The sequence below is a fragment of the Coregonus lavaretus genome, assembly GCF_964263955.1.
Source record: "Coregonus lavaretus genome assembly, chromosome: 10".
NCBI lineage: Eukaryota > Metazoa > Chordata > Actinopteri > Salmoniformes > Salmonidae > Coregonus > Coregonus lavaretus.
Window position 1 is genome coordinate 13932944 of NC_139997.1, and position 26741 is coordinate 13959684.

Consider the following 26741-nt stretch of genomic DNA (forward strand, 5'->3'; position numbering starts at 1 on the left):
TACTAGGGGTGTTGTGAGGTGGTGGGAAGATGGGAAGTTGGTCAGTCATGTAAAGATGTCTGGAGTGTTTGACAGCACGGGAACGTTTATGTGGATTTAGGAAGTATGCCATCCACCCAGGAATCCACCCAAAAATATTTAAAGGAACTTTTAAGTGACATCTACAATTAGCTGTTGGACGCATGCATAATTTAGGACCATAATCAAAGTAACAAATATTGCATTTCATTTGATAAGCCCGCTTTTTAAGTAATTTCTTTAGGCAGATTTTTCTAGGATGTTTTAATTTGTAAGATTCCTTTTGTTGCACTGATCCCAGTGTTTTGTTTCGTTCAAAGCGACCACAGTGCCAAAAGTTGTCCCCAAACCTGTCCCTGCTGGTAAGACCCAGTTTTTCTTCCCTGATTGAGCCAGTACATTGAGCCCTTTGTGAAAAGAAGTGGTAGATTTCCTTAGACTATGATTGTGCCAAAACACTGGTCTGTCAGCCTGGCCCTGCCAGCTCCTGTTGGCCATAATGTTCCAGAGCCCAGCTGACCCCCAAGGGGTTGCCAGAAACCACAGAACCACCCCAGTTGGCAGACAAGCAGAAAAGATCCTCATCTTTGTTCCCCCTTCCATTCATCCACTTGTTTGCAAGTCCTGTCACTACCCTGACTCTCGTCTCATATCACCCATAATTACTCATGACTAGTCAAGTGTATTGTACTGGTTACAACTGATCTTACACTAATAAGAGACTAATGGAGAAAAAGACATGAACCAGTATATGACATTTTGGTATTTATTTTTACATGGTCCCTCAAAAGATTCACGCTCTCTCTTAGACTAACATGTTCTATTGTAGAAGCCAACAGCAGTACATCCATCCATGAGGTGAACTGGACAGCTAGAGGATCTGCAGCTGCCTGGGCTATCCTCCCTGTGTGTAAGTGCTACTGCCCAGCCCTCTCTGCCTCGTTCCATCTCTGCCCCTCTCTCGCTTTCTGGCTCGTTCTGCCTCTCCACCTCGCACTTTCTTTTGACCCCTGCAGCTGTCTATGAATCATGCATTAAAGGCCACTCAACTGTATGATAAATGGGTGGATGAGCAATACTTCAATGGTTTTCCTAGCTGTAGTAGTTATTGATTGAATGTCGTGATTTATTAAAGTAACCCTTGAATAGCACAGGTGCTATGGTAACCTTAGCGCTTGATAGCTGGATTTGAACCATCTAAAACTAATACAGTATTGTTTATGTTTTGGCCTCTCTCTCCAGTGTTGCTTGCCATGGCTGCAGCAGGAGGCTACTTGATGTGGCGTAACTGGCAGCTGAAGAATAAAAAGAGCATGAACTTCGACAATCCAGTGTACCTGAAAACCACAGAAGAAGACCTCAACATTGATATCAGCAGGCACACCTCCAATATAGGCCACACATACCCAGCAGTAAGAAGCCTACTTGAGCGATTGGGAGTCATCACTTCTGTAAATAACTTCCAATCCCTTTTGCTTTGTGACTGATGACCGTACATTTACCACCCTCTAAACTGCTTATCTTAAGCAAGGATTGTTACTGGCAGCCAGACCACTTTAGCGCTTATTAATTGGTTAGATTCTCTGCGAATGACCACTTTCCATTGTGCTTTTGTCTTCCTTCCAGATATCAGTGGTGAATACAGAAGATGACTTGTCATAACCAACCTTCCAAATGACCCCCATCGGTTTACTGACCCTTTGGTCTCCATGCCAATGACCTCCGCTTCTTTAGCAGAGTTACAACCAGATGCCTTCTGAAGAGCATGAAGTTGTGTTTTCTGGGGGATGTTTGTCATTTAGTTGTGTGAATATGAATTGTCTTACTCACACTCGGGCTGTGTTTAGACCGGAAGCAAAATTCTGAGTATTTTTCTTTTTCCCACAAATTGGTGTTTTGACCAATCAGATCAGCTCTGAAAAAGATCTGATGTGATTGGTCAAAAGACCAATTGGTAGGAAAAAAATATCAGAATTGGGCTTCCTGTCTAAACGCAACCTTAGTGTGTCCAAAGTGTCAAGGGATTTTGGGAGCTTGGCCTCTACATCCTCACTCCTTCCCCCTCAGCCCTAAAACATTTAAAATATTCTACTACATACACTACAACCTTGCGTTACTTCAGAACACTGGACGGGTTTGTGTGTGTGTGTGTGTGTGTAAAAGTAAGTGAGGTGATGCAGGGAGAGATCCTGGTTCTGACCTTCAGTCCCCTAGTGGACAAGTGTCTTTGTGAATATTTATGAAAAGCATACTTTAGGCAGTACTGTCTTAAAATATGTATGTTTTTTTCTTATCAACATTACCTCCAGAAGCACATTCTTCTAAAGCATTTTTGTGTGACTGCTGGGAATATGAGCGCTATAGGGAATGTGATGGTACTACAACATTTGTAAAATATTGTACATAAACCCTCTTCCCCTAAGAACAGAATCAGGACTCTCAAGCACTTTGATCAAATGTTCCACTGTAAATAAGATTGTATACATTTGACAGAATACATTTATGCTATGGTTGGGCATAGTACCAGGGTAGAGTAAAAATTTATTTAAAACTGAATTTGTTAAACTATTTTGTATGTTAGTGTTCTGTTGCTGTGACCTTTTCTAACCTTGTACAATATGGGGGACTAAATACTGTATCGTGAAGAAAATGATTTGCAATCACTTCAAATAAAACAAACCCCCACAAGTCGTTCAAAACTCATTGCTTGACTTTGAGGAATTGGGTATTGTCCTATACCACCATGTGTCTAGGGCTACATTCTGATTCTCTACAGTTCTCCAGAATTGTGCACTTGTACACACCTCTCATTGATTCAAAAGGAACTGACGGGTGTGAGGATGTCATGCATGCACCAAAATCCAATGCTTTTAAATGCGGGCGGGGGGGTGAACGAGTGCACACTTCTGGAGAAGGGTAGAGAATCTAAACAGCCTAGGGTGTAGAAGGTTTTTTGAAGGACTAAGGTAGTGGCCCTAGTAGCTATTCAATAGTGCATTGCTTCACCATTTAATGATTGACAACCTATTTCAACTGCATTTTGAGCTGTGCCTGATATAACAATTGCAGAGGCAGGTGGCAGTAGATTCAGCTTTGATGTACAGGAAATCATGCACAGCATCGTAATCCCAAAGACAACCCATCCAATACTGCCGGGCAACCAACAGTGTTCAGCCCCCCCACCTTCCCTTATGAAAAAATGTCTTGGAGGTTGATCATCAGTCTTTCAAGCTAATATTTGCATTTCAGTGGAGGGCAGGACTGTGTGTGTACAGCAAAAAGGCTAACTGGATTAAGCACACAAGGAATGTGGTTGAAACTGAATTTACACAAACGCTAGGGCAGGTTCCTTAAGAGCACTTTTAAACTAGTTTGTTTGCCACCGATTGGATTAAAGGGTCACAGGAAAGTTTCATTGCAGGTAATAAACGGTGTAGGAATTTGCCATTCAGCTATTTGCATGGGAGAGAGTGGTTGGAGCCACTTGGTGGCGAGCAGTGAATTCGCATACAGTGCAGGTGGCCGCATCTGCTGGAGTTGTCCTGCCTCCACCGGACTCCGGTCTGCATGTTCATGCCAGTAGACATCAGGCCTGAGGTGTGTTATCGTGCCTCTAGGATTATAATACTCCACATATTATATATTTTTTAAACTATTAGCAGCTGCATGTATTGCAGCGTAAGTTGAAAGCACGTCTCATGAGATGACCGGAAAGATTTCCTTAGGACTTATATCAATTTCTGCAGTAAAGAGCTGTTAAAGTAAATGTCCAGTGAAAATATCACTTTGAAAGTTTATGGCCAATCAGTGGTCTATTCACATTAATATTTTTAATGACCGGTATATGCCCACACTGTTAAAACACAGAAAAGCTGCTTTTTAACATAACATATTTGGAAGAAACTATTTCACTCATTGTAATTAATTATAGGTCATATTTCAAAGAAATCTGGAAACACTGGACATTAGCTGACATAACAGGATGGGATAGTGTTAAAATCATTGAAACTCAAGATGAATTTATGCTGCATCTTCAACCTTTCTTTACTACTAACCAGGAAGTCAGCGATGGTTCATAATACAGCACAGAGCGTCCCCTGCTCTGGATAGGGAACTTGATCTGTGAACGTAAGGCAAATTAAAGACGTCAGGGTGGGGGGAGAGAGACCTATTGAGCCAGAGAGAGCGAGCGAGAGAGAATAGGGGAAAGGGACTGGAAGAGGATAATAGTATTTAAAACCTAAAGCACCCTGATCCTCTCAGTCAGCAACATTAGACGGTCAGGGTTGTTTCTCTCTCTCTCTGCTGGTATACTTCTGTGAGTTACTCAGGAGAGGGTATTAGACCTGTGGTAATGCCTCCACACCACTCAGTGAGCCGCCGCATCTAACCAGGTCCTAGCGCAAACCTCCGGGATGCTCAAGAAAAGGAGACAGAGCCTCTTCCCCAACTACAAAGTGGGGGGGACAGGCCCCACATACAAGGACCCAGAGAAGGACCACAATATTCCCTTCACCCAGAACAACTTGGTGAAACCATGGAACTCCATGCAAGAGCTCAGCCGAGACCTCTACGCAGAGTATGAAGATGTAATGGCATACCCGACAAGAGGCCTCTCATTTCCTGGGAAGAACTACATGCTGAACATCAACGTGGGTGGGACGGTGTATCAGATCTCCTACAGGGTGGCTGCCAAGTATCCCAAGACCAGGATCGGCCGCCTGGCGACCTACACGGACCACAACAGGAAGCTGGACCTGTGTGATGACTATATTGTCCAGAACAACGAGTTCTTCTTCGACAGAGACCCAGACATCTTCCACAACATTTTCAACTTCTACCGGACGGGCGTCCTCTGGATCAAGGACGAGCTGTGTCCCAGGAACTTCCTGGAGGAGATCAACTACTGGGGCGTGAGGATCAAGAACGCACACCGCTGCTGCCGAATCTCCTTTGAGGAGCGCCAGGACGAGCTCAGCGAGCAGCTGAAGATCCAGCGGGAGCTGGAGGCAGAGGTGGAGATGGAGGAGAATGAGGAGCTGTTCCACGGGATGGCATTGGGCCAGACGCGTCGCATCATCTGGAACCTGATGGAGAAGCCCTTCTCTTCGGTCACCGCCAAGCTCATGGCCGTGGCCTCCAGCTTCTTCGTGCTGATGTCCCTGGTGGCCATGACGCTGAACACGGTGGAGGAGATGCAGTATACCACCACCACGGGACAGCTGAGTGGGAAGACCTACGGGGAGTATGTGGAAACCTTCTGCATCGCTTTCTTCACCATGGAGTATCTGCTGCGTCTGGTGTCCACGCCGGACCTGCTGCGCTTCGGGAAAAGCGTCCTGAACGGGGTGGACCTGATCGCTATCTTACCCCTCTACCTGCAGCTGGTGCTGGAGTGCTTCGAGAACGACGACTACGGGAAGCACCAAGACATCGAGACGGTGGGCCGAGTGGGCAAATTGGGCCAGGTTCTGAGAATCATGCGTCTGATGAGGATCTTCCGTGTCTTGAAGCTGGCACGTCACTCTATGGGGCTGAGGGCGTTCGGCTTCACGCTGCGCCAGTGCTACCAGCAAGTGGGCTGCCTCTTACTCTTCATCGCCATGGGAATCCTCACCTTCTCTGCCATGGTGTACACGGTGGAGCATGACGTTCATCAGACCAACTTCACCAGCATCCCTCAGGCATGGTGGTGGGCAGCTGTAAGTCATCCCATTCTATTTCATTGGTCATTATAAGTAATTGGCTAAAGATTACTGTATTACTTAATTGATTAGTTTCTTTATTTTGAAATGTTTGTACTGTTATGTCCCAGTAAGTAACTGGTATATTAAAATAATTTGCAAATCCTGGACTGTCATTATTCTTCCCATTCTGGCCCTTCTCTGCAGTCTGAGTATCTGTTTATGTGGTACTGTTGACAACACACACCATTGGGTTTTACACAACATGGAGCAACATTGATTAATTGTTACCTGCAGATTCTGATAATGTCTGCTCACTGACATTTCAATTCCACCCAGAACTAAAGTAGGCCAAGGTCGCCAACATGCTGCCAGAAATAGATCGCTTCATCACACCCGTCGGCTACAGTAGCCTATTATCACCGTTACCTTCAAGAGACTTTCACATTGCAAGTAGCCTGTCCTGCACTGATGTCCTGACCTTGTTTATTTAGAGCCGATGTGGAAGCTATTTTCCCATGCCTAAAATATACACTGAGTGTACAAAACATTAAAAACACCTGCTCTTTCCATGACATAGACTGACTGACCAGGTGAAAGCTATGATCCCTCACTTGTTAAATAATGATTTTTAAGCCTTGAGACAACTGCGACGTGTGCCATTCAGAGGGTGAATGGGCAAGACAAAAGGTTTAAGTGCCTTTGAACGGGGTATGGTAGCATGTGCCAGGTTCACCGGTTTGTGTCAACAACTGCAATGCTGCAGCGCAACTCAATATTAGGAAGGTGTTCTTAATGTTTTGTACACTCAGTGTACATACATGTACAATGGTATTAAGGAGGGCTGGACTCTGCCAGGGGAAAGGTATTTAAGGATTTCCCTTGAGGCACTTCCACCTTAATTAATTGAAGGCGTTAGATGAGGACATGCATGTCCTATGTCCATTCACTGTAGACCAACCTAGTGCCTTAGTTCTGTAATTCCATTAAACAATTATTCAACAGCCTTCAGGCGGACGGCGAATATAGCCCCAGAAACGCACTACTTCACTTGCCCTCCCCTCGATTTAATCCTCCAAACAAAGCTTTTCACATGGGCTCTCCTTGACCTTCTCCCAGGCCTGTCGTGAGCAGACTGTGGCACTCAGACACACATATCATGAAGGGTCAACTCAGGGCTCAGGTCCTGGCAATGTTAGCAAGTTCAGTAGAGACTAGGTTAATGTTTACAAATAAAATGACCATTGGCCTTCTCCCTCCCTCAGGTGAGCATCTCTACTGTGGGCTATGGAGACATGTTTCCAGAGACCATCCTGGGCCGGCTGTTTGCTTTCACCTGCATCTCCTTTGGCGTCATTTTGAACGGCATGCCCATCTCCATCCTGTACAACAAGTTCTCAGACTACTACACCAAGCTGAAGTCTCAGGAGTACACCTCCACAGTGAAGGCTCGGGGCAAGGTCAGGTTCACCAAGAGGGCGGCCAGGAAGTTAACCGAATGCTGTGACGATGGGGTCCATAGACACACTGGTGAATGTTCTTAAGAGCACTATGGGAGACTTTCCATTCAATTATGTTGTGACTTGTGCCACTACCAAGTGGGGTTCCAAGGGAGCTGGAGTTACTATGCATCTATGTTTACTGTATAAATGGTTCAATTCAGGTTTTAGAAATTGATTCTCCTATCGATATGAGTTTCATTGCCAAACATGAGATTCTTGTATGCAATTACATGCTTGGATATTAACGCTCCCAAGGAGCTGAGTGCAACCTTGCATTGTAGCAAAAATACTGCTGACAAAGTAATATATCGTTATTCTTTCCTAATAATGTGTATTCCCTTCTCCATGTTAAAATTATCCTTCAATTACACTTCAATACAGAAGAAATGTGGCCTTTGAAAGAAATCTTTTTTATACCACACCATTCCCCTCCAGTCCTTATGGCCATGTCATCCCAACAGGAAGACATAATCCACTGCAGAACAGCACCCAGTCAGGTCTGAAATAATATGTTCAAAATGCAACATCTGGATGAATCTGAATCTGCGGACAGGTTAAATACACTGCCCCTCACCCCGTGTATGGGTATCTGTGTAAGATTGAATCTTCCCAAAGCGGATTTATGAATATAGAAGCAGCTTGCAATGTTTCCGCACTAGCTAGAAGATTAAAAGAGTAGGTCACTGTGATTTTGTATGTTTGGAAAACCTCACAAGTACTCTTAGATAAGCAAACATTTTCTTCCGGAAAATATTTGTAGATGACAACTTTGTCATTGTCACCCACAAGGTTCACCAGCCACCCAGACATTGCTAATGTATTTCCACTTAGCAGATAGCAGACTTTAGCTTAAACTTTGGACCTTTTGCTAAAAAGAGCCTAATCAAAATAACAGCACAGCTCTCACTGGTCTTGATCAACAAAATCCTCAAAAGTAGTGCAAGTCAGACGGACTACTGCCATGAGTCTAAACCTCCCAAATAGTGGCCACACAGGCAGCAATTGATAATCCTCTAAACTGATTAGAAGAATGTGAGGTCTCTGGAAGGAATAAGCCGTTTCTCGCCTGACTGGGTCCGTCCGGATCACAGAGACCAGGACAGATGGAACCTGAGCAGGGCCCACTAAATTAATTTGCTAGTGAGCATGCAGGCTTCCGTCACAGATGAACAGGCTTCCAGCAGACTGATAGGTCAGGCCACAGCTTGGTGACAACAGACACACACACCATCAGGATTAACATTTATAGTTGGATTTATATATGAAAAAATTCATTATGAAATTTGCTTACTGACATTCTCTGCCAATGGATAGTTTATTGATGTGCAATAATACATTTGAGTTAATTCCAGCTCCTCAGTTGGCTAGTACAACTCATACCGATCAGTTACAAAATTATACAAAAACACTGCCAGTATTTCTGTGCCTTTTACATTTAAATACTTGCTCCACAGCTTTACAAACAAACACACCTAAATTAATTGGACATAAATGCAGTACAAATCAGCGTCTCTTTTCATCCATCTTCATGTCATAGTAGGGATTTCACCAGGATGGTTAGGTCAAAGGACTGGATGGACAGTATGGATAGCTATGAGAAAACAATAGAAACCCCAGTGAAGTCATTTTCAGCAGATAAACCTGTTGTAATGAAACCTGAAAATGTGACATGGAATCAGTATCAGGCCAGTTTCTCCAGCAGAGCTTCCACTCCATTACAGTGCTGGATCTTCTGTAGTTCCGGAGCGTAGGCCTTCAATGCCGCCCTGATCTTCCCGGCAACACTCCCATCTGCACTGTTCAGGAGACTGTAAAAAAAAAAAAAAAAAAGAGTAATTGTTTTCTTTATTTAACTAGGCAAGTCAGGTCAAAACAAATTCGTATTTACAATGACGGCCTACGCCGGCCAAACCCTCCCCTAACCCCCTAACAAGATAGCTTGTTGAAGGTAACCTTTACACCTACCTCACATTTAACAACGGAGTTCTTCCATGCATCTCTTATTGGGTAGTAACAACATTTCTACCCATACTAAATTAACCCAAAAACATTTTTGGGATATCAATAGCAAAGAAATAAGTGAATGGCTAGAATTAAATCAAATCATTTGATGTTACAGACTATAGTAGCTATAAAGAGAACCAGACAAATCTCTGTGTTTAACGTCTTAGAGTGATTACAGAAGGACAGTGGAGGAACAGTGGTACAAGACATGGAGGAAGGGGTGGGGCGGGGGCTAGAGTGAAAAGGAACAAGGGAAGTGGCAGAGAAACCAGAAAAGAAAACGAAAGCAAAGTTATTGAGGAAGCGTAATCCACTGCTTGTGTTGCTGTTTCACAATGGGCAGCTGTGCCCCACTGCCCGCTCCTTTCTCACCCACGTCACCCAGTGATATGGAGAATGAATACAAACACAGCCTCCCTGTAAAACATGCTTAACCCCCAGCTGACCTCTGCCTATTCTCCCTTTACACTAACAAACAGCTAGGATGACATGACAAGCAGAAAATCCATAGTGATGGGAAGATTTTAATGTTTAAATGAAGACAAATAACTAAGAAGACCGAAGGAATCTTACTCATGCTCCAACTTTTCATGTTAAAAGATGGTGTTTAGTATTCCTGAAGTGTTTGTCCTCAATTACCATTTTCATGGCTCGGAGAGTCATGGTACACATTTCTAAGCACTCTTCTAGTTACAGTTTGTTTACAAGTTTTGCAAGGATTGGATTGTAAATAAGGAGAAGGGATAATTTCTAAGCATATAGCCAACTTCAAATCGTTAGGAGCTGGAATCATTTCTGATCTATTAACACTCATTTTAGTTTGACTGTTAAGCACCAGTTTGCTTGCTTTCCAGGATTTGTCTATTGTGCTAGAGTTTTGGATATGTGACTGGGTAGAGGAATTGGATCCCACAGTGTAGAGGTACTCACCAGCAGAGCACGATAGCCCCACGGTTCACTGCAGCCCACGTCTTTAGCTTGTCCATCCCCACCTTGTCCAACAGGACCCTGGAGAAACGCTCTGTAGAGACATGGTCAGGAAGATACAGAATCACAATACAGTCATGGTCAGGGGGATACAGGATAGAGTCCCGAGTCAATATGGACACGTCCACAGCCATTTTTGCAGTTGTCTGCGAGTAGAATACCGCATCAAGTTCATAACTGTGAGGTGATATTTTTGCGGTCAGGCCTACAGGTCATATTTGTGCAGTCAGGCCTGCGGGTCATATTTGTGCAGTCAGGCCTGCGGGTCATATTTGGGCGGTCAGGCCTACAGGTCATATTTGTGCGGTCAGGCCTACAGGTCATATTTGTGCAGTCAGGCCTGCGGGTCATATTTGTGCAGTAAGGCCTACAGGTCATATTTGTGCGGTCAGGCCTACAGGTCATATTTGTGCAGTCAGGCCTGCGGGTCATATTTGTGCAGTCAGGCCTGCGGGTCATATTTGTGCAGTCAGGCCTACAGGTCTTCATATTTTATTTTATTTTAATAAAAATGTTGGGTGATATTTGTGCAGTCAGTCGTACCTTCTCTCTCTCTCGGCCTCCTTCATCTTGTCTTGTTCGATCAGCCACTTGAGCACCAGATGCCCGGCAGGGTGTTCAGCCATGTGCAGCTATAGAACAGGATACAGAGGAGGAAAACATGTTCACACTGAATACCAAGCACTTGCTAGAGGACAGTAGAGACCACAGATTTTACCATTTTAAGTGTTCCTGATATCAAGCCAGTTCAATCATCGCGCAGTTGACCAAACAGACTGAAAAAGCTAACCCAATGGAGACGTCAAAACAATTGCAATTCTCACCTATGAGAGACTACTTAATTCTCCTACTTTAAAGACATGCTCCGGAACATTTGCAATTACTAAGTATTTTTTAAACCTCCCGATTTGGCCTGGATGTGTCAATGTGCAGTTCATACATGCATCATCTATGAGCAGAACTACTGTCTTACCTAAATTAGCAACAAAATCTCTAGTTTGATGAAAGTTGCGCTGCGCCATTTTCCCTACATTTTCCCCCATGTGGGCCAGCCCCCTAGCAATTCAAGTTCTAGCCAATGAGCTTCAGTCCCTCGCCATTTGGGTGACAGCTAATGCACACACAGTAGAGAGAGGGAGCGCAATGATGTGGTGCACATATCTGCACTTGTAGTATGACATTTCTGGGGACCACATTTGGCTGGTGAGTGCTACTTTCAGAACTACTGGCTAAAAAGTAAAAAAAGTACTGGAGGATCTCTAATATGACACACCACGCCCCCGTCCCCTCCTCACCCGCCCCGTCCCGTCCTCACCTGCCCCTCCACTCCTCCTGGTGTGAAGTCGTCAGCGGCCAGCTCAGCGACAGCCTCCATGGCAGGACGCAGGTCCCCGATGGCGGACCCCAGAATTTCACTAACGGTGACGCTGGAGGCCTTGTCCATCACCATGGTGCGGGCGTGGTCACACAGGTGCTGAATCAGAGGCGGAGACACCGCCTCCAGGAGCTCCTTACGACGAAGGGCAACGTCCTTCTTGCTACAGGGACAAAGGGTCAGATGGAGACAGATCCTTTAAAGTATAGACTATATAAAGCATGAAGCATGGATGGCATCTCATCATTTCTGTCCAATTGCCTCACAATAGCAATTAAGGTATGTTAAAGGCCCAGTGCAGCCACACACACTGACGTTTACATATTTGCATGTCTGACCGCGGCGATCAAATTGTCTGTTGTGTTGGCTGACCGTTGCAAACTTCTCAATGTACGTCTTCATGGTTTTAATGATGACTTTTCTGTCCTGAAAGACAGAACCAATAAATCAGTGTACATACATGCACAGGACACACACTAGTCTGTGGTTGGTGAGGATCATCTCTCTAGAAGGCCTAAGTGAATACTCACCTTAGGTGTCCCATGCCACAGGCAGCGCATTTCTACTCTAGCTCCATCGTGGGTGTGGGCCATATAAACCACAGACTCCCTTATCGACTCAATCATTTCCTGTTAAGTCACATGATCAAAATGTAGGATTCAGTAATTTATTCAGTCATTGGTGGTTCTACTTACAGTCCTTTGTTTGGCTGGGGCATGCAGGAAGAAGTCCAGAAATACTTTGTGCACCAGAGAATGTTTGATCACAGCCTCTCTGTGGGAAAAGATAACATGGACAGAAATCAAAAGCAGTATTTTGATTTATTTGATCATTTCCTGTGTGCAGAGTGAAGGGTTAGAGGTGTGTGTGCTCAATAATGCTCACTTTGTGGCCATGGGGGTAAGGATCTGTTTCATCTCCTCCAAAATGCCATTAACCTTGTCTGGGTTAGCCTCCAGCACCTTCTCTAGCGTGGGGCACACTGCCGACTGGGAACAAACACCAAGTGTCAGTAAGATTCTGCATATCATCCACACCAGCAGATATTCAGAGACAAGCAATCAGAAAGACGATTTATTGGTAACGGGATTATGCAGTCTGTTCAAGACTTTCACTGAACTAGAGAAGAGGTGTATGAGAAGAACTACACTACTGCTTAGAACTATACTATTACTTAGAACAACACTTTGCTACAGTGGGAGAGGTGTTGGAGGTGTCCTGACCTTGAAGACTTGGAATGTGGTTCCGTAGAGCTCCTCAGTGAGCAGGAGTCTCAGAGAGGATAGCCTTGTCGTTGTAAGCGTACTCCACCACCGACGACGCCTCCGAGTGACGCAGCATCTGCCTCACTTTGAAGCCCACCATCACACCTGTAACCTGCTCTTTGCTCCTGTGGGACACGATACACACACACCTGACGTCAGATTACTTATTTAATCTGTAAACATCACTGCATGCCAGATAAACTAGTAGTGAGTAGAGACTCAATCAAATTATGACCTTTATATTAATCCTACAAGATATGCCTTCATACTGGGATAACATTTCCCCTCATTTTAATATCTGAGCCATGAAATCAGATTATTCTCAAAAACAGCTGGTATCTTCAGCCAAGGTCAGGATTACAGAGAAGGTTACAATGAGTGGAGTTTTGAATTATTGACTTGATTCCCATTTTTAATGTCTTCTAAGCAAATGATCAGTAAATTCAACCACAGATTAGATCAAGCCGCACGCCAATATTAATTTTAAATGCGATCACAAAGGATTACTGTTGAATCATGTACAGTGGGGAGAACAAGTATTTGATACACTGCCGATTTTGCAGGTTTTCCTACTTACAAAGCATGTAGAGGTCTGTAATTTTTATCATAACTTCAACTGTGAGAGACGGAATCTAAAACTAAAATCCAGAAAATCACATTGTATGATTTTTAAGTAATTCATTTGCATTTTATTGCCTGACATAAGTATTTGATCACCTACCAACCAGTAAGAATTCCGGCTATCACAGACCTGTTAGTTTTTCTTTAAGAAGCCCTCCTGTTCTCCACTCATTACCTGTATTAACTGCACCTAGTTTGAACTCGTTACCTGTATAAAAGACACCTGTCCACACACTCAATCAAACAGACACAACCTCTCCACAATGGCCAAGACCAGAGAGCTGTGTAAGGACATCAGGGATAAAATTGTAGACCTGCACAAGGCTGGGATGGGCTACAGGACAATAGGCAAGCAGCTTGGTGAGAAGGCAACAACTGTTGGCGCAATTATTAGAAAATGGAAGAAGTTCAAGATGACGGTCAATCACCCTCGGTCTGGGGCTCCATGCAAGATCTCACCTCGTGCGGCATCAATGATCGTGAGGGATCTACACGGCAGGACCTGGTCAATGACCTGAAGAGAGCTGGGACCACAGTCTCAAAGAAAACCATTAGTAACACACTACGCCGTCATGGATTAAAATCCTGCAGCGCACGCAAGGTCCCCCTGCTCAAGCCAGCGCATGTCCAGGCCCGTCTGAAGTTTGCCAATGACCATCTGGATGATCCAGAGGAGGAATGGGAGAAGGTCATGTGGTCTGATGAGACAAAAATATATATTTTTGGTCTAAACTCCACTCGCCGTATTTGGAGGAAGAAGAAGGATGAGTACAACCCCAAGAACACCATCCCAACCGTGAGGCATGGAGGTGGAAACATCATTCTTTGGGGATGCTTTTCTGCAAAGGGGACAGGACGACTGCACCGTATTGAGGGGAGGATGGATGGGGCCATGTATCGCGAGATCTTGGCCAACAACCTCCTTCCCTCAGTAAGAGCATTGAAGATGGGTCGTGGCTGGGTCTTCCAGCATGACAACGACCCGAAACACACAGCCAGGGCAACTAAGGAGTGGCTCCGTAAGAAGCATCTCAAGGTCCTGGAGTGGCCTAGCCAGTCTCCAGACCTGAACCCAATAGAAAATCTTTGGAGGGAGCTGAAAGTCCGTATTGCCCAGCGACAGCCCCGAAACCTGAAGGATCTGGAGAAGGTCTGTATGGAGGAGTGGGCCAAAATCCCTGCTGCAGTCTATGCAAACCTGGTCAAGACCTACAGGAAACGTATGATCTCTGTAATTGCAAACAAAGGTTTCTGTACCAAATATTAAGTTCTGCTTTTCTGATGTATCAAATACTTATGTCATGCAATAAAATGCAAATTAATTACTTAAATCATACAATGTGATTTTCTGGATTTTTTCTGTGATTTTCCGTCTCTCACAGTTGAAGTGTACCTATGATAAAAATTACAGACCTCTACATGCTTTGTAAGTAGGAAAACCTGCAAAATCGGCAGTGTATCAAATACTTGTTCTCCCCACTGTACATCATGCATAGATTTACAATGATTATTTATTCAACAAGATGACCCTTTTATTTAGTTTTGACTATTTTGGCCAGCTTTCCTGCCAGGATCTAATGCTAATATCAGATATGAAAATACTACATGTATTGCTAGTGCTACGACTTTATGTAAATGCAAAATTTCTAGAAAGCAAAAGGCTCACTTACCCATACATTAAGAACTTCTTCACAATATTTCTGGCATACTTTGATTTACTCAGCTCGACCATATCATCTACGGAACAGGATAACATCATTGAGCATTGTGATTGACATGACAAAAACAACTGACTCATTACTCAGGGAATAACAGAACATTAGAACAGAACAAATCAAATATGATTTGCCACATGCGCCGAATACAACAGGTGTAGACCTTACAGTGAAATGCTTACTTACAAGCCCTTAACCAACAATGCAGTTAAGAAAATAAAAAAAAGTGTTAAGTAAAAAAAAAAAAAAGCTGCAGTAAAATAAAATAATAGTAGGGAGGCTATATACAGAGGGTACCGGTACAGAGTCAATGTGCAGGGGCACCGGTTTTATGTAGCTCTGTCCTTCAGCTGTAACTGTCTGTTGGCGTTCTGTATTACGCCATGTTTTATGTACAGTGGGGGAAAAAAGTATTTAGTCAGCCACCAATTGTGCAAGTTCTCCCACTTAAAAAGATGAGAGAGGCCTGTAATTTTCATCATAGGTACACGTCAACTATGACAGACAAATTGAGATTTTTTTTCTCTAGAAAACCACATTGCAAATAAATTCATTAAAAATCCTACAAATTATGGTGGAAAATAAGTATTTGGTCAATAACAAAAGTTTCTCAATACTTTGTTATATACCCTTTGTTGGCAATGACACAGGTCAAACGTTTTCTGTAAGTCTTCACAAGGTTTTCACACACTGTTGCTGGTATTTTGGCCCATTCCTCCATGCATATCTCCTCTAGAGCAGTGATGTTTTGGGGCTGTCGCTGGGCAACACGGACTTTCAACTCCCTCCAAAGATTTTCTATGGGGTTGAGATCTGGAGACTGGCTAGGCCACTCCAGGACCTTGAAATGCTTCTTACGAAGCCACTCCTTCGTTGCCCGGGCGGTGTGTTTGGGATCATTGTCATGCTGAAAGACCCAGCCACGTTTCATCTTCAAAGCCCTTGCTGATGGAAGGAGGTTTTCACTCAAAATCTCACGATACATGGCCCCATTCATTCTTTCCTTTACACGGATCAGTCGTCCTGGTCCCTTTGCAGAAAAACAGCCCCAAAGCATGATGTTTCCACCCCCATGCTTCACAGTAGGTATGGTGTTCTTTGGATGCAACTCAGCATTCTTTGTCCTCCAAACACGACGAGTTGAGTTTTTACCAAAAAGTTATATTTTGGTTTCATCTGACCATATGACATTCTCCCAATCCTCTTCTGGATCATCCAAATGCACTCTAGCAAACTTCAGACGGGCCTGGACATGTACTGGCTTAAGCAGGGGGACACGTCTGGCACTGCAGGATTTGAGTCCCTGGCGGCGTAGTGTGTTACTGATGGTAGGCTTTGTTACTTTGGTCCCAGCTCTCTGCAGGTCATTCACTAGGTCCCCCCGTGTGGTTCTGGGATTTTTGCTCACCGTTCTTGTGATCATTTTGACCCCACGGGGTGAGATCTTGCGTGGAGCCCCAGATCGAGGGAGATTATCAGTGGTCTTGTATGTCTTCCATTTCCTAATAATTGCTCCCACAGTTGATTTCTTCAAACCAAGCTGCTTACCTATTGCAGATTCAGTCTTCCCAGCCTGGTGCAGGTCGCCATGATTAGCTGTTCAGGAGTCTTATGGCTTGGGAGTAGAAGCTGTTAAGAAGCCTTTTGGACCTAGACTTGGCGCTCCAGTACCGCTTAACAAACTACTGACCTTTGAGTTCATCAAAAACTTGTCTTTGCTTGTCGTTTCCAAACCGGATAAAACACTGGAGGACTCTGGTGGAGTCGTGAGCAAATGCTATCTGAATAAGAAAAAGGATGTTAACTTTATCCGCAAACTTGAGTTGAGCATTTGGATGTCATGCACTGAAAACGAATTTGAATGTCTATTGTGCTCAACTGTTTTATAGTATTCAAGTATTGACAGTCATTGTCTGTCCATTAATTTCAGTGGATGGCAAATTCTCTATTGTAAGAGATGGAGAACCGCACACTGTCAACAAAAAGAGGAATAAATCCAAAACTGACGCTTGAATGCAAAATAAAGATGTGCTATACAACAGATAAAACGTTCACGTAGGGGTGGTAATCTTGAACTTAGTCTTCTCCAGACAGAATGCTGGTGGATGTTATATTTAAAAACTCTCCACCCATTCGGCATGAATGAAGAATTGTTATTGAAGTGTTTTCTGTAACTGGTATTTTGCCTCTTATTGGTGTTCGATACCCCCATCTAGTGGTATCTCTAGCTCCCTACTCTTACAATCCTATCTTATTTATTCTGAGGTAATGTTCACATGGTATATGTAAAAGCAATAATTGATGACATTTCTCTGTCCGCTTTTGTATATTTTTTTATATAATCTAGATCATGCATTCTATTCTACTAGGCACTGATTCATAGATTTTCTGATGCGTTGCCTTCTTGATCATGTGACATGCAATTATCCTGAAATAGAAGCCAGGCGTGTGTGCCGACATTCAAACTGATGATGGCCTGAGGCAAAAATATTTGTTTTCACCTTTCATTTATGCAATGATTTTTTTGTGCATCATGATGTTTTAATAAACATCTTTATTTTGCATTCAAGCATCAGTTTTGGATTTATTATTTTTTTGTTTTACAGTGTGCACGTCTCCATCTTTTCCAGTATTCTTATTTTCAAATCAAATCAAATCAAATTTTATTGGCCACATGCGCTGAATACAACAGGTGCAGACATTACAGTGAAATGCTTACTTACAGCCCTTAACCAACAGTGCATTTATTTTTAATAAAAAAGTAAAATAAAACATCAACAAAAAAGTGTTGAGAAAAAAAAGAGCAGAAGTAAAATAAAATAACAGTAGGGAGGCTATATATACAGGGGGGTACCGGTGCAGAGTCAATGTGCGGGGGCACCGGCTAGTTGAGGTAGTTGAAGTAATATGTACATGTGGGTAGACTTAAAGTGACTATGCATAAATAATTAACTGAGTAGCAGCAGCGTAAAAAGATGGGGTGGGGGGGCAGTGCAAATACTCCGGGTAGCCATGATTAGCTGTTCAGGAGTCTTATGGCTTGGGGGTAGAAGCTGTTGAGAAGTCTTTTGGACCTAGACTTGGCACTCCGGTACCGCTTGCCGTGCGGTAGCAGAGAGAACAGTCTATGACTAGGGTGGCTGGAGTCTTTGACAATTTTGAGGGCCTTCCTCTGACACCGCCTGGTATAGAGGTCCTGGATGGCAGGAAGCTTGGCCCCAGTGATGTACTGGGCCGTACACACTACCCTCTGTAGTGCCTTGCGGTCGGAGGCCAAGCAGTTGCCATACCAGGCGGTGATGCAACCAGTCAGGATGCTCTCGATGGTGCAGCTGTATAATTTTTTGTGGATCTGAGGACCCATGCCGAATCTTTTCAGTCTCCTGAGGGGGAATAGGCTTTGTCGTGCCCTCTTCACGACTGTCTTGGTGTGTTTGGACCATGATAGTTCGTTGGTGATGTGGACACCAAGGAACTTGAAGCTCTCAACCTGTTCCACTACAGCCCCGTCGATGAGAATGGGGGCATGCTCAGTCCTCTTTTTTTTTCCTGTAGTCCACAATCATCTCCTTTGTCTTGGTCACGTTGAGGGAGAGGTTGTTATCCTGGCACCACACGGCCAGGTCTCTGACCTCCTCCCTATAGGCTGTCTCATCGTTGTCGGTGATCAGGCCTACCACTGTTGTGTCATCGGCAAACTTAATGATGGTGTTGGAGTCGTGCCTTGACTCCTACACACCTGGAACAGACACTATACAGTAGTAAGTACCTTAAAAGATCGCAGACGGCCTCTTATTTAAATCCTCCATTGTGCTATGCTCTCAATTTGTGCAGTGTCAATTGCGATAATGTACAATCTAAATTATAGATTTGAATGCTGCCTTTCAGCAATGTAAATGTCATCCTGTACTCACTGTTTTGATCTTTCCTTTAACAAGTTCCTGAAGCTCTTTCATGAGTTTGATCCTCTTCTCTTTGTCGCAGTCTTTCCTGTATTGAAATAAAGGGATACATAATAAATAAGTACAGGTCTAAATACATGCAACCTAATCGCTCCCCCAATAAAAAGGAAGGACGTTTTGTAAGACTGCTGGCACAATAACTATACTGAACAAAAATATAAACCCAACATGCAACAATTTCACTGAGTTAGTTCATAAGGAAATCAGTCTATTGAAATAAATGAATTAGGCCCTAATCTATGGGCACAGCCATGGGTGGGCATAGGCCCACCCACTGGGGAGCCAGGCCCAGCCAATCAGAATGAGTTTTTCCACACAAAAGGGCAGTATTACAGACAGAAATACTCCTAATTTTCATCAGCTGTCCATGTGGCTGGTCTCAGATGATCCCGCATGTGAAGAAGCCAGATGTGGAGGTCCTGGGCTGGCGTGGTTACATGTGGTATGCGGTTGTGAGGCCGGTTGGTAGAGAAATTAACATTCAATTCTCTGGCAACAGCTCTGGTGGATATTCCTGCAGTCAGCATGCCAATTGCACACTCCCTTAATTTGAGACATCTGTGGCATTGTGTTATGTCACAAAACTGCACATTTTGGTGACCTTTTATTGTCCCCAGCACAAGGTGCACCTGTGTAATGATCATGCTGTTTAATCAGCTTCTTGATATGCAACACCTGTCAGGTGGATGGATTCTCTTGGCAAAGGAGAAATGCTCACTAACAAGGACGTAAACATATTTGTGCACAGAATTTGAGAGAAACAATATTTTTGTGCATATGGAACATTTCTGGGATCTTTTATTTCAGCTCATGAAATAAGGGACCAACACTACATGTTGCTTTTATATTTTTGTTCAGTATAATAGAGTAGCTGGTTTAGCCTACCTTCTGACCATCTCCCACTCCTGCTTGGCTCTGCTCACTATTTGATAACTCTCCTTTTTCTCAGTCTGCTGCCGGTTCTGTTTCAGTTCCTTCTTCTGCTGTTTGAATTCGTCCCATTTGGGTTTCTTGGTCTCAGAACCTGAGCAAACAGACAGACAAGCATTCCACCATTAGTGTGATCGCTGATCATTCATACGTAGATGTAGATTCATGCAACTTAGAATCTAAGAAATATACCTATTTCATGAAATACCATAAAAAATCTTCAGCATGCCATTATGAAATGTAATGTCATGTAGTATTTTAAACTGTATGTAACTGTCTTATGTTGCTGGACCCCAGGAAGAGTCTGCTTCCTTGGCAGCAGCTAATGGGGGTCCATAATAAATACAAAAAGTACTGTTAGCCTATTAAAAACGTTGGAATTGGAGACTGTACACATTTCATACCTTCCTCTTCCTTGCCCTTCCCAGGAGTGAACTTTCTCTTTTTGGTGAACTTTGCATCTTTGGGTTTGGTGAACTTTCCATCTGTGGGTTTTTTGTTCAAGAATTTCTGTGGAGTCCCATTTCCTCCGGTCTTACATTTACATTTTAGTCATTTAGCAGACGCTCTTATCAAGAGCGACTTACAGTTAGTGAATACATTTTATTAATTTTTTATACTGGCCCCCCGTGGGAAACGAACCCACAACCCTGGCATTGCAAATGCCATGCTCTATCAACTGAGCTACATCCCTGCCGGCCATTCCCTCCCCTACCCTGGACGACGCTGGGCCAATTGTGCGCCGCCCATGAGTCTCCCGGTCGCGGCCGGCTGCGACAGAGCCTGGATTCGAACCAGGATCTCTAGTGGCACAGTTAGCACTGTGATGCAGTGCCTTAGACCACTGCGCCACTAGTGGTTTGAATTGCCTTTTTCCTGGTGGTTTACCTGTTGGTTTGGTCCCAGGTTTACTTGTACCTTCTGAACAGAATTTGTAGCTAGTCAGTTAGGCCTACAAGTTGTTTTATCCAGGGCATCATTAAACCACTTAAAAAACAACAACAACAAAAATTCCCTTACCTTTCCCGTTGTGTATGAACTTCTTGTCACCTTTAGGGGAAAAGGGTTTATTTTTAGGTTCCATTTTTAAGAACTCACTATTCAAACGAAAGATGACAACCCGCATGATCAGTAGGTAGTTGCAGTTTACATTATGTACTAATCATAGTTCCAGCTTGTATACTGCATGTGCTGTGTTTTCCAGCTAAATACAGTAGCTAGCTACTAACCCTGGTAGGCCAGAGAGAACTGAACAGATAAGGTATGATGTGCAATAATGAAACATGTCTGGTAGATATATTTTCACTGACAAAAGAAACATGTAAACAACATTATTGTAAGATGTTCCTACACAGCAGATAGAATACACACGGTTACGTACCTTACCATGGGTTCTGAACGTAACGGTTTACGGCATGAGCCTTCCAATCTGACCAATCAGAAACCGTCCTGACTGGCGTAAAATGCATTGGATGTTTTTGATTGGGACAATACCACAACGATACGGCATATGGTACTGTGGCTTTTGCCGACATGTAGCCGACAACATTAATGATATATTTCTGTTTAGAGAAAGAACTGTGACATACGTACTGTAAATTTAGCTAAGTAGCCTAATGTAGTCATGTCTCCATCTATCCCCTTTATAGCCTAAGAAAGTCACTCACCATCACCATTTTGTTTTCACCTATCCAGTCCCTTCAAATCAATGATAACATTTTATTTGTCACATGCACGGAATACAACAAGTGTAGACCTTACAGTGAAATGCTTACTTACAAGCCCTTAACCAACAATGCAGTTTTAAGAAAAAAAAAGAGTTAAAGTATTTACTAAAATAAACTGAAGTAAAATATAAAAAATAACAAAAATCAAAAACAATTAAAGAGCAACAGTAAAAATAACAGTAGTGAGGCTATATAAAGGGGGTACCGGTACAGAGTCAATGTGCGGGGGCACAGGTTAGTCGAGGTAGTTTACATAATATGTAAATGTAGGTAGAGGTAAAGTGACTATGCATTGATAATAAACAGAGTAAACACCTTCTTCGCCCGCTTTGAGGATAACACAGTGCCACTGACGAGGCCCACTACCAAGGACTGTGGCCTCTCCTTCTCCATGGCCGACGTGATTAAGACATTTAAGCATGTTAACCCCCGCAAGGCTGCCGGCCTCAGAGCATGCGCAGACCTGCTGGCTGGTGTTTATGGAAATATTCAATCTCTCCCTTTCCCAGTCTGCTGTTCCCACATGCTTCAAGATGGCCAAATTGTTCCTGTACCCAAGAAAGCAAAGGTAACTGAACTAAATGACTATCGCCCTGTAGCACTCACCTCTGTCATCATGAAGTGCTTTGAGAGACTAGTCAAGGATCATATCACCTCTACCTTACCTGTCACCCTAGACCCACTTCAATTTGCTTACCGCCCCAATAGATCCACAGACGATGCAATCGCCATCACACTGCACACTGCCCTATCCCATCTGGACAAGAGGAATACCTACGTAAGAATGCTGTTCATTGACTATAGCTCAGCATTCAACACCATAGTACCCTCCAAGCTCATCATTAAGCTCGAGGCCCTGGGTCTGAACCCCGCCCTGTGCAACTGGGTCCTGGACTTCCTGACCGTCCGCCCCCAGGTGGTGAAGGTAGGAAACAACATCTCCACTTCGCTGATCCTCAACACTGGGGTCCCACAAGGGTGCGTGCTCAGCCCCCTCCTGTACTCCCTGTTCACCCATGACTGCGTGGCCAAGCACGCCTCCAACTCGATCATCAAGTTTGCAGACGACACAACAGTAGTAGGCTTGATTACCAACAATGACGAGACCGCCTACAGGGAGGAGGTGATGGCTCTGGGACTGTGGTGCCAGGAAAATAACCTCTCACTCAACATCAACAAAACAAAGGAGATGATCGTGGACTTCAGGAAACAGCAGAGGGTGCACCCCCCTATCCACATCGACGGGACCGCAGTGGAGAAGGTGGAAAGCTTCAAGTTCCGTCGCATACACATCACCTACAAACTGAAATGGTCCACCCACGCAGACAGTGTGGTGAAGAAGGCGCAACATAGCCTCTTCAACCTCAGGAGGCTGAATACATTTGGCTTAGCACCTAAAACCCTCACAAACTTTTACAGATGCACAATTGAGAGCATCCTGTCGGGCTGTATCACCGCCTGGTACGGCAACTGCACCGCCCACAACCGCAGGGCTCTCCAGAGGGTGGTGCGGTCTGCCGAACGCATTACCGGGGGCAAACTATCCGCCCTCCAAGACACATACAGCACCCGATGTAACAGGAAGGCCAAAAGATCATCAAGGACATCAACCACCCGAGCCACTGCTTTTTGACCCCGCTATCATCCAGAAGGCGAGATCAGTACAGGTGCATCAAAGCTGGGACCAAGAGAATGAAAAAAAGCTTCTATCTCAAGGCCATCAGATTGTTAAATAGCCATCACTAGCACATTAGAGGCTGCTGCTGCCTATTGAAATCACTGGCCACTTTAAGAAATGGAACACAAGTCACTTTAATAATGTTTACATATCTTGCACTCCTCATCTCATATGTACACTGCTCAAAAAAATAAAGGGAACACTAAAATAACACATCCTAGATCTGAATGAATGAAATAATCTTATTAAATACTTTTTTCTTTACATAGTTGAATGTGCTGACAACAAAATCACACAAAAATTATCAATGGAAATCAAATTTATCAACCCATGGAGGTCTGGATTTGGAGTCACCCTCAAAATTAAAGTGGAAAACCACACTACAGGCTGATCCAACTTTGATGTAATGTCCTTAAAACAAGTCAAAATGAGGCTCAGTAGTGTGTGTGGCCTCCACGTGCCTGTATGACCTCCCTACAACGCCTGGGCATGCTCCTGATGAGGTGGCGGATGGTCTCCTGAGGGATCTCCTCCCAGACCTGGACTAAAGCAGCCGCCAACTCCTGGACAGTCTGTGGTGCAACGTGGCGTTGGTGGATGGAGCGAGACATGATGTCCCAGATGTGCTCAATTGGATTCAGGTCTGGGGAACGGGCGGGCCAGTCCATAGCATCAATGCCTTCCTCTTGCAGGAACTGCTGACACACTCCAGCCACATGAGGTCTAGCATTGTCTTGCATTAGGAGGAACCCAGGGCCAACCGCACCAGCATATGGTCTCACAAGGGGTCTGAGGATCTCATCTCGGTACCTAATGGCAGTCAGGCTACCTCTGGCGAGCACATGGAGGGCTGTGCGGCCCCCCAAAGAAATGCCACCCCACACCATGACTGACCCACCGCCAAACCGGTCATGCTGGAGGATGTTGCAGGTAGCAGAACGTTCTCCACGGCGTCTCCAGACTCTGTCACGTCTGTCACATGTGCTCAGTGTGAACCTGCTTTCATCTGTGAAGAGCACAGGGCGCCAGTGGCGAATTTGCCAATCTTGGTGTTCTTTGGCAAATCAAATCAAATCAAATCAAATTTTATTGGTCACATGCGCCGAATACAACAGGTGCAGACATTACAGTGAAATGCTTACTTACAGCCCTTAACCAACAGTGCATTTATTTTAAACAAAAAAAGTAAGAATAAAACAACAACAAAAAAAGTGTTGAGAAAAAAAGAGCAGAAGTAAAATAAAGTGACAGTAGGGAGGCTATATATACAGTAAAATAAAGTGACAGTAGGGAGGCTATATATACAGGGGGGTACCGTTGCAGAGTCAATGTGCGGGGGCACCGGCTAGTTGAGGTAGTTGAGGTAATATGTACATGTGGGTAGAGTTAAAGTGACTATGCATAAATACTTAACAGAGTAGCAGCAGCGTAAAAAGGATGGGGTGGGGGGGCAGTGCAAATAGTCCGGGTAGCCATGATTAGCTGTTCAGGAGTCTTATGGCTTGGGGGTAGAAGCTGTTGAGAAGTCTTTTGGACCTAGACTTGGCACTCCGGTACCGCTTGCCGTGCGGTAGCAGAGAGAACAGTCTATGACTAGGGTGGCTGGAGTCTTTGACAATTTTGAGGGCCTTCCTCTGACACCGCCTGGTATAGAGGTCCTGAATGGCAGGGAGCTTTGCCCCAGTGATGTACTGGGCCGTACGCACTACCCTCTGTAGTGCCTTGCGGTCAGAGGCCAAGCAGTTGCCATACCAGGCGGTGATGCAACCAGTCAGGATGCTCTCGATGGTGCAGCTGTATAATTTTTTGAGGATCTGAGGACCCATGCCAAATCTTTTTAGTCTCCTGAGGGGGAATAGGCTTTGTCGTGCCCTCTTCACGACTGTCTTGGTGTGTTTGGACCATGATAGTTCGTTGGTGATGTGGACACCAAGGAACTTGAAGCTCTCAACCTGTTCCACTACAGCCCCGTCGATGAGAATGGGGGCGTGCTCAGTCCTCTTTTTTTTCCTGTAGTCCACAATCATCTCCTTTGTCTTGGTCACGTTGAGGGAGAGGTTGTTGTCCTGGCACCACACGGCCAGATCTCTGACCTCCTCCCTATAGGCTGTCTCATCGTTGTCGGTGATCAGGCCTACCACTGTTGTGTCGTCGGCAAACTTAATGATGGTGTTGGAGTCGTGCCTGGCCATGCAGTCATGGGTGAACAGAGAGTACAGGAGGGGACTGAGCACGCACCCCTGAGGGGCCCCCGTGTTGAGGATCAGTGTGGCAGATGTGTTGTTACCTACCCTTACCACCTGGGGGCGGCCCGTCAGGAAGTCCAGGATCCAGTTGCAGAGGGAGGTGTTTAGTCCCAGGATCCTTAGCTTAGTGATGAGCTTAGAGGGCACTATGGTGTTGAATGCTGAGCTGTAGTCAATGAATAGCATTCTCACGTAGGTGTTCCTCTTGTCCAGGTGGGAAAGGGCAGTGTGGAGTGCGATAGAGATTGCATCATCTGTGGATCTGTTGGGGCGGTATGCAAATTGGAGTGGGTCTAGGGTTTCTGGGATTATGCTGTTGATGTGAGCCATGACCAGTCTTTCAAAGCACTTCATGGCTACAGACGTCAGTGCTACGGGTCGGTAGTCATTTAGGCAGGTTATCTTAGAGTTCTTGGGCACGGGGACTATGGTGGTCTGCTTGAAACATGTTGGTATTACAGACTCAGTCAGGGACATGTTGAAAATGTCAGTGAAGACACTTGCCAGTTGGTCAGCACATGCTCGGAGTACACGTCCTGGTAATCCGTCTGGCCCTGCGGCCTTGTGAATGTTGACCTGCTTAAAAGTCTTACTCACATCGGCTACGGAGAGCGTGATCACATAGTCATCCGGAACAGCTGGTGCTCTCATGCATGCTTCAGTGTTGCTTGCCTCGAAGCGAGCATAGAAGTGGTTTAGCTCGTCTGGTAGGCTTGTGTCACTGGGCAGCTCGCGGCTGTGCTTCCCTTTGTAGTCTGTAATAGTTTTCAAGCCCTGCCACATCCGTCAGAGCCAGTGTAGTATGATTCAATCTTAGACCTGTATTGACTCTTTGCCTGTTTGATGGTTCGTCGGAGGTCATAGCGGGATTTCTTATAAGCGTCCGGGTTAGAGTCCCGTTCCTTGAAAGCGGCAGCTCTACCCTTTAGCTCAGTGCGGATGTTTCCTGTAATCCATGGCTTCTGGTTGGGGTATGTACGTACGGTCACTGTGGGGACGACATCATCGATGCACTTATTGATGAAGC

At 44.6% G+C, this 26741-nt stretch overlaps 2 protein-coding genes and 1 pseudogene across 7 annotated transcripts in view; 2 read left to right on the forward strand and 1 right to left on the reverse strand.

The window, feature by feature from the left end:
• Positions 1-2706, forward strand: part of LOC311135718 (very low-density lipoprotein receptor-like) — a 39425-nt gene extending 36719 nt beyond the window's left edge. For 2 of the 5 annotated variants that reach the window (XM_084169740.1, XM_084169742.1), the window contains 4 exons: positions 339-380; positions 848-928; positions 1261-1430; positions 1645-2706. In XM_084169740.1, coding sequence (XP_084025866.1) covers positions 339-380; positions 848-928; positions 1261-1430; positions 1645-1680 — 329 coding nt within the window. In that variant the 3' untranslated portion in view covers positions 1681-2706. Of the gene's footprint in view, positions 1-338; positions 381-847; positions 929-1260; positions 1470-1644 lie in introns of all 5 variants that reach the window. The other 3 variants (XM_084169744.1, XM_084169741.1, XM_084169743.1) reach the window with 2 other exon arrangements.
• Positions 2707-4433: 1727 nt separating this feature from the next.
• Positions 4434-7246, forward strand: LOC311135832 (potassium voltage-gated channel subfamily V member 2-like; the record flags this gene model as incomplete). The annotated part of the gene is made up of 2 exons (XM_084169866.1): positions 4434-5720; positions 6968-7246. The coding sequence occupies 2 exons, from the start codon at positions 4434-4436 to the stop codon at positions 7244-7246; spliced, it is 1566 nt and encodes a 521-aa protein (XP_084025992.1).
• A 1264-nt stretch (positions 7247-8510) lies between these two features.
• LOC311135833 (pumilio homolog 3-like) lies at positions 8511-21147 on the reverse strand (annotated as a pseudogene). Its single transcript, XR_014615422.1, has 15 exons — positions 21084-21147; positions 20468-20602; positions 20019-20157; positions 19086-19161; positions 16862-16952; positions 15127-15193; positions 12794-12960; positions 12456-12559; positions 12266-12344; positions 12101-12199; positions 11878-11996; positions 11511-11766; positions 10739-10827; positions 10139-10229; positions 8511-9012 (listed from the first exon to the last, which is right to left on the reverse strand). The product of XR_014615422.1 is annotated as a pumilio homolog 3-like (transcript).
• Between the last annotated feature and the right edge of the window lie 5594 nt (positions 21148-26741).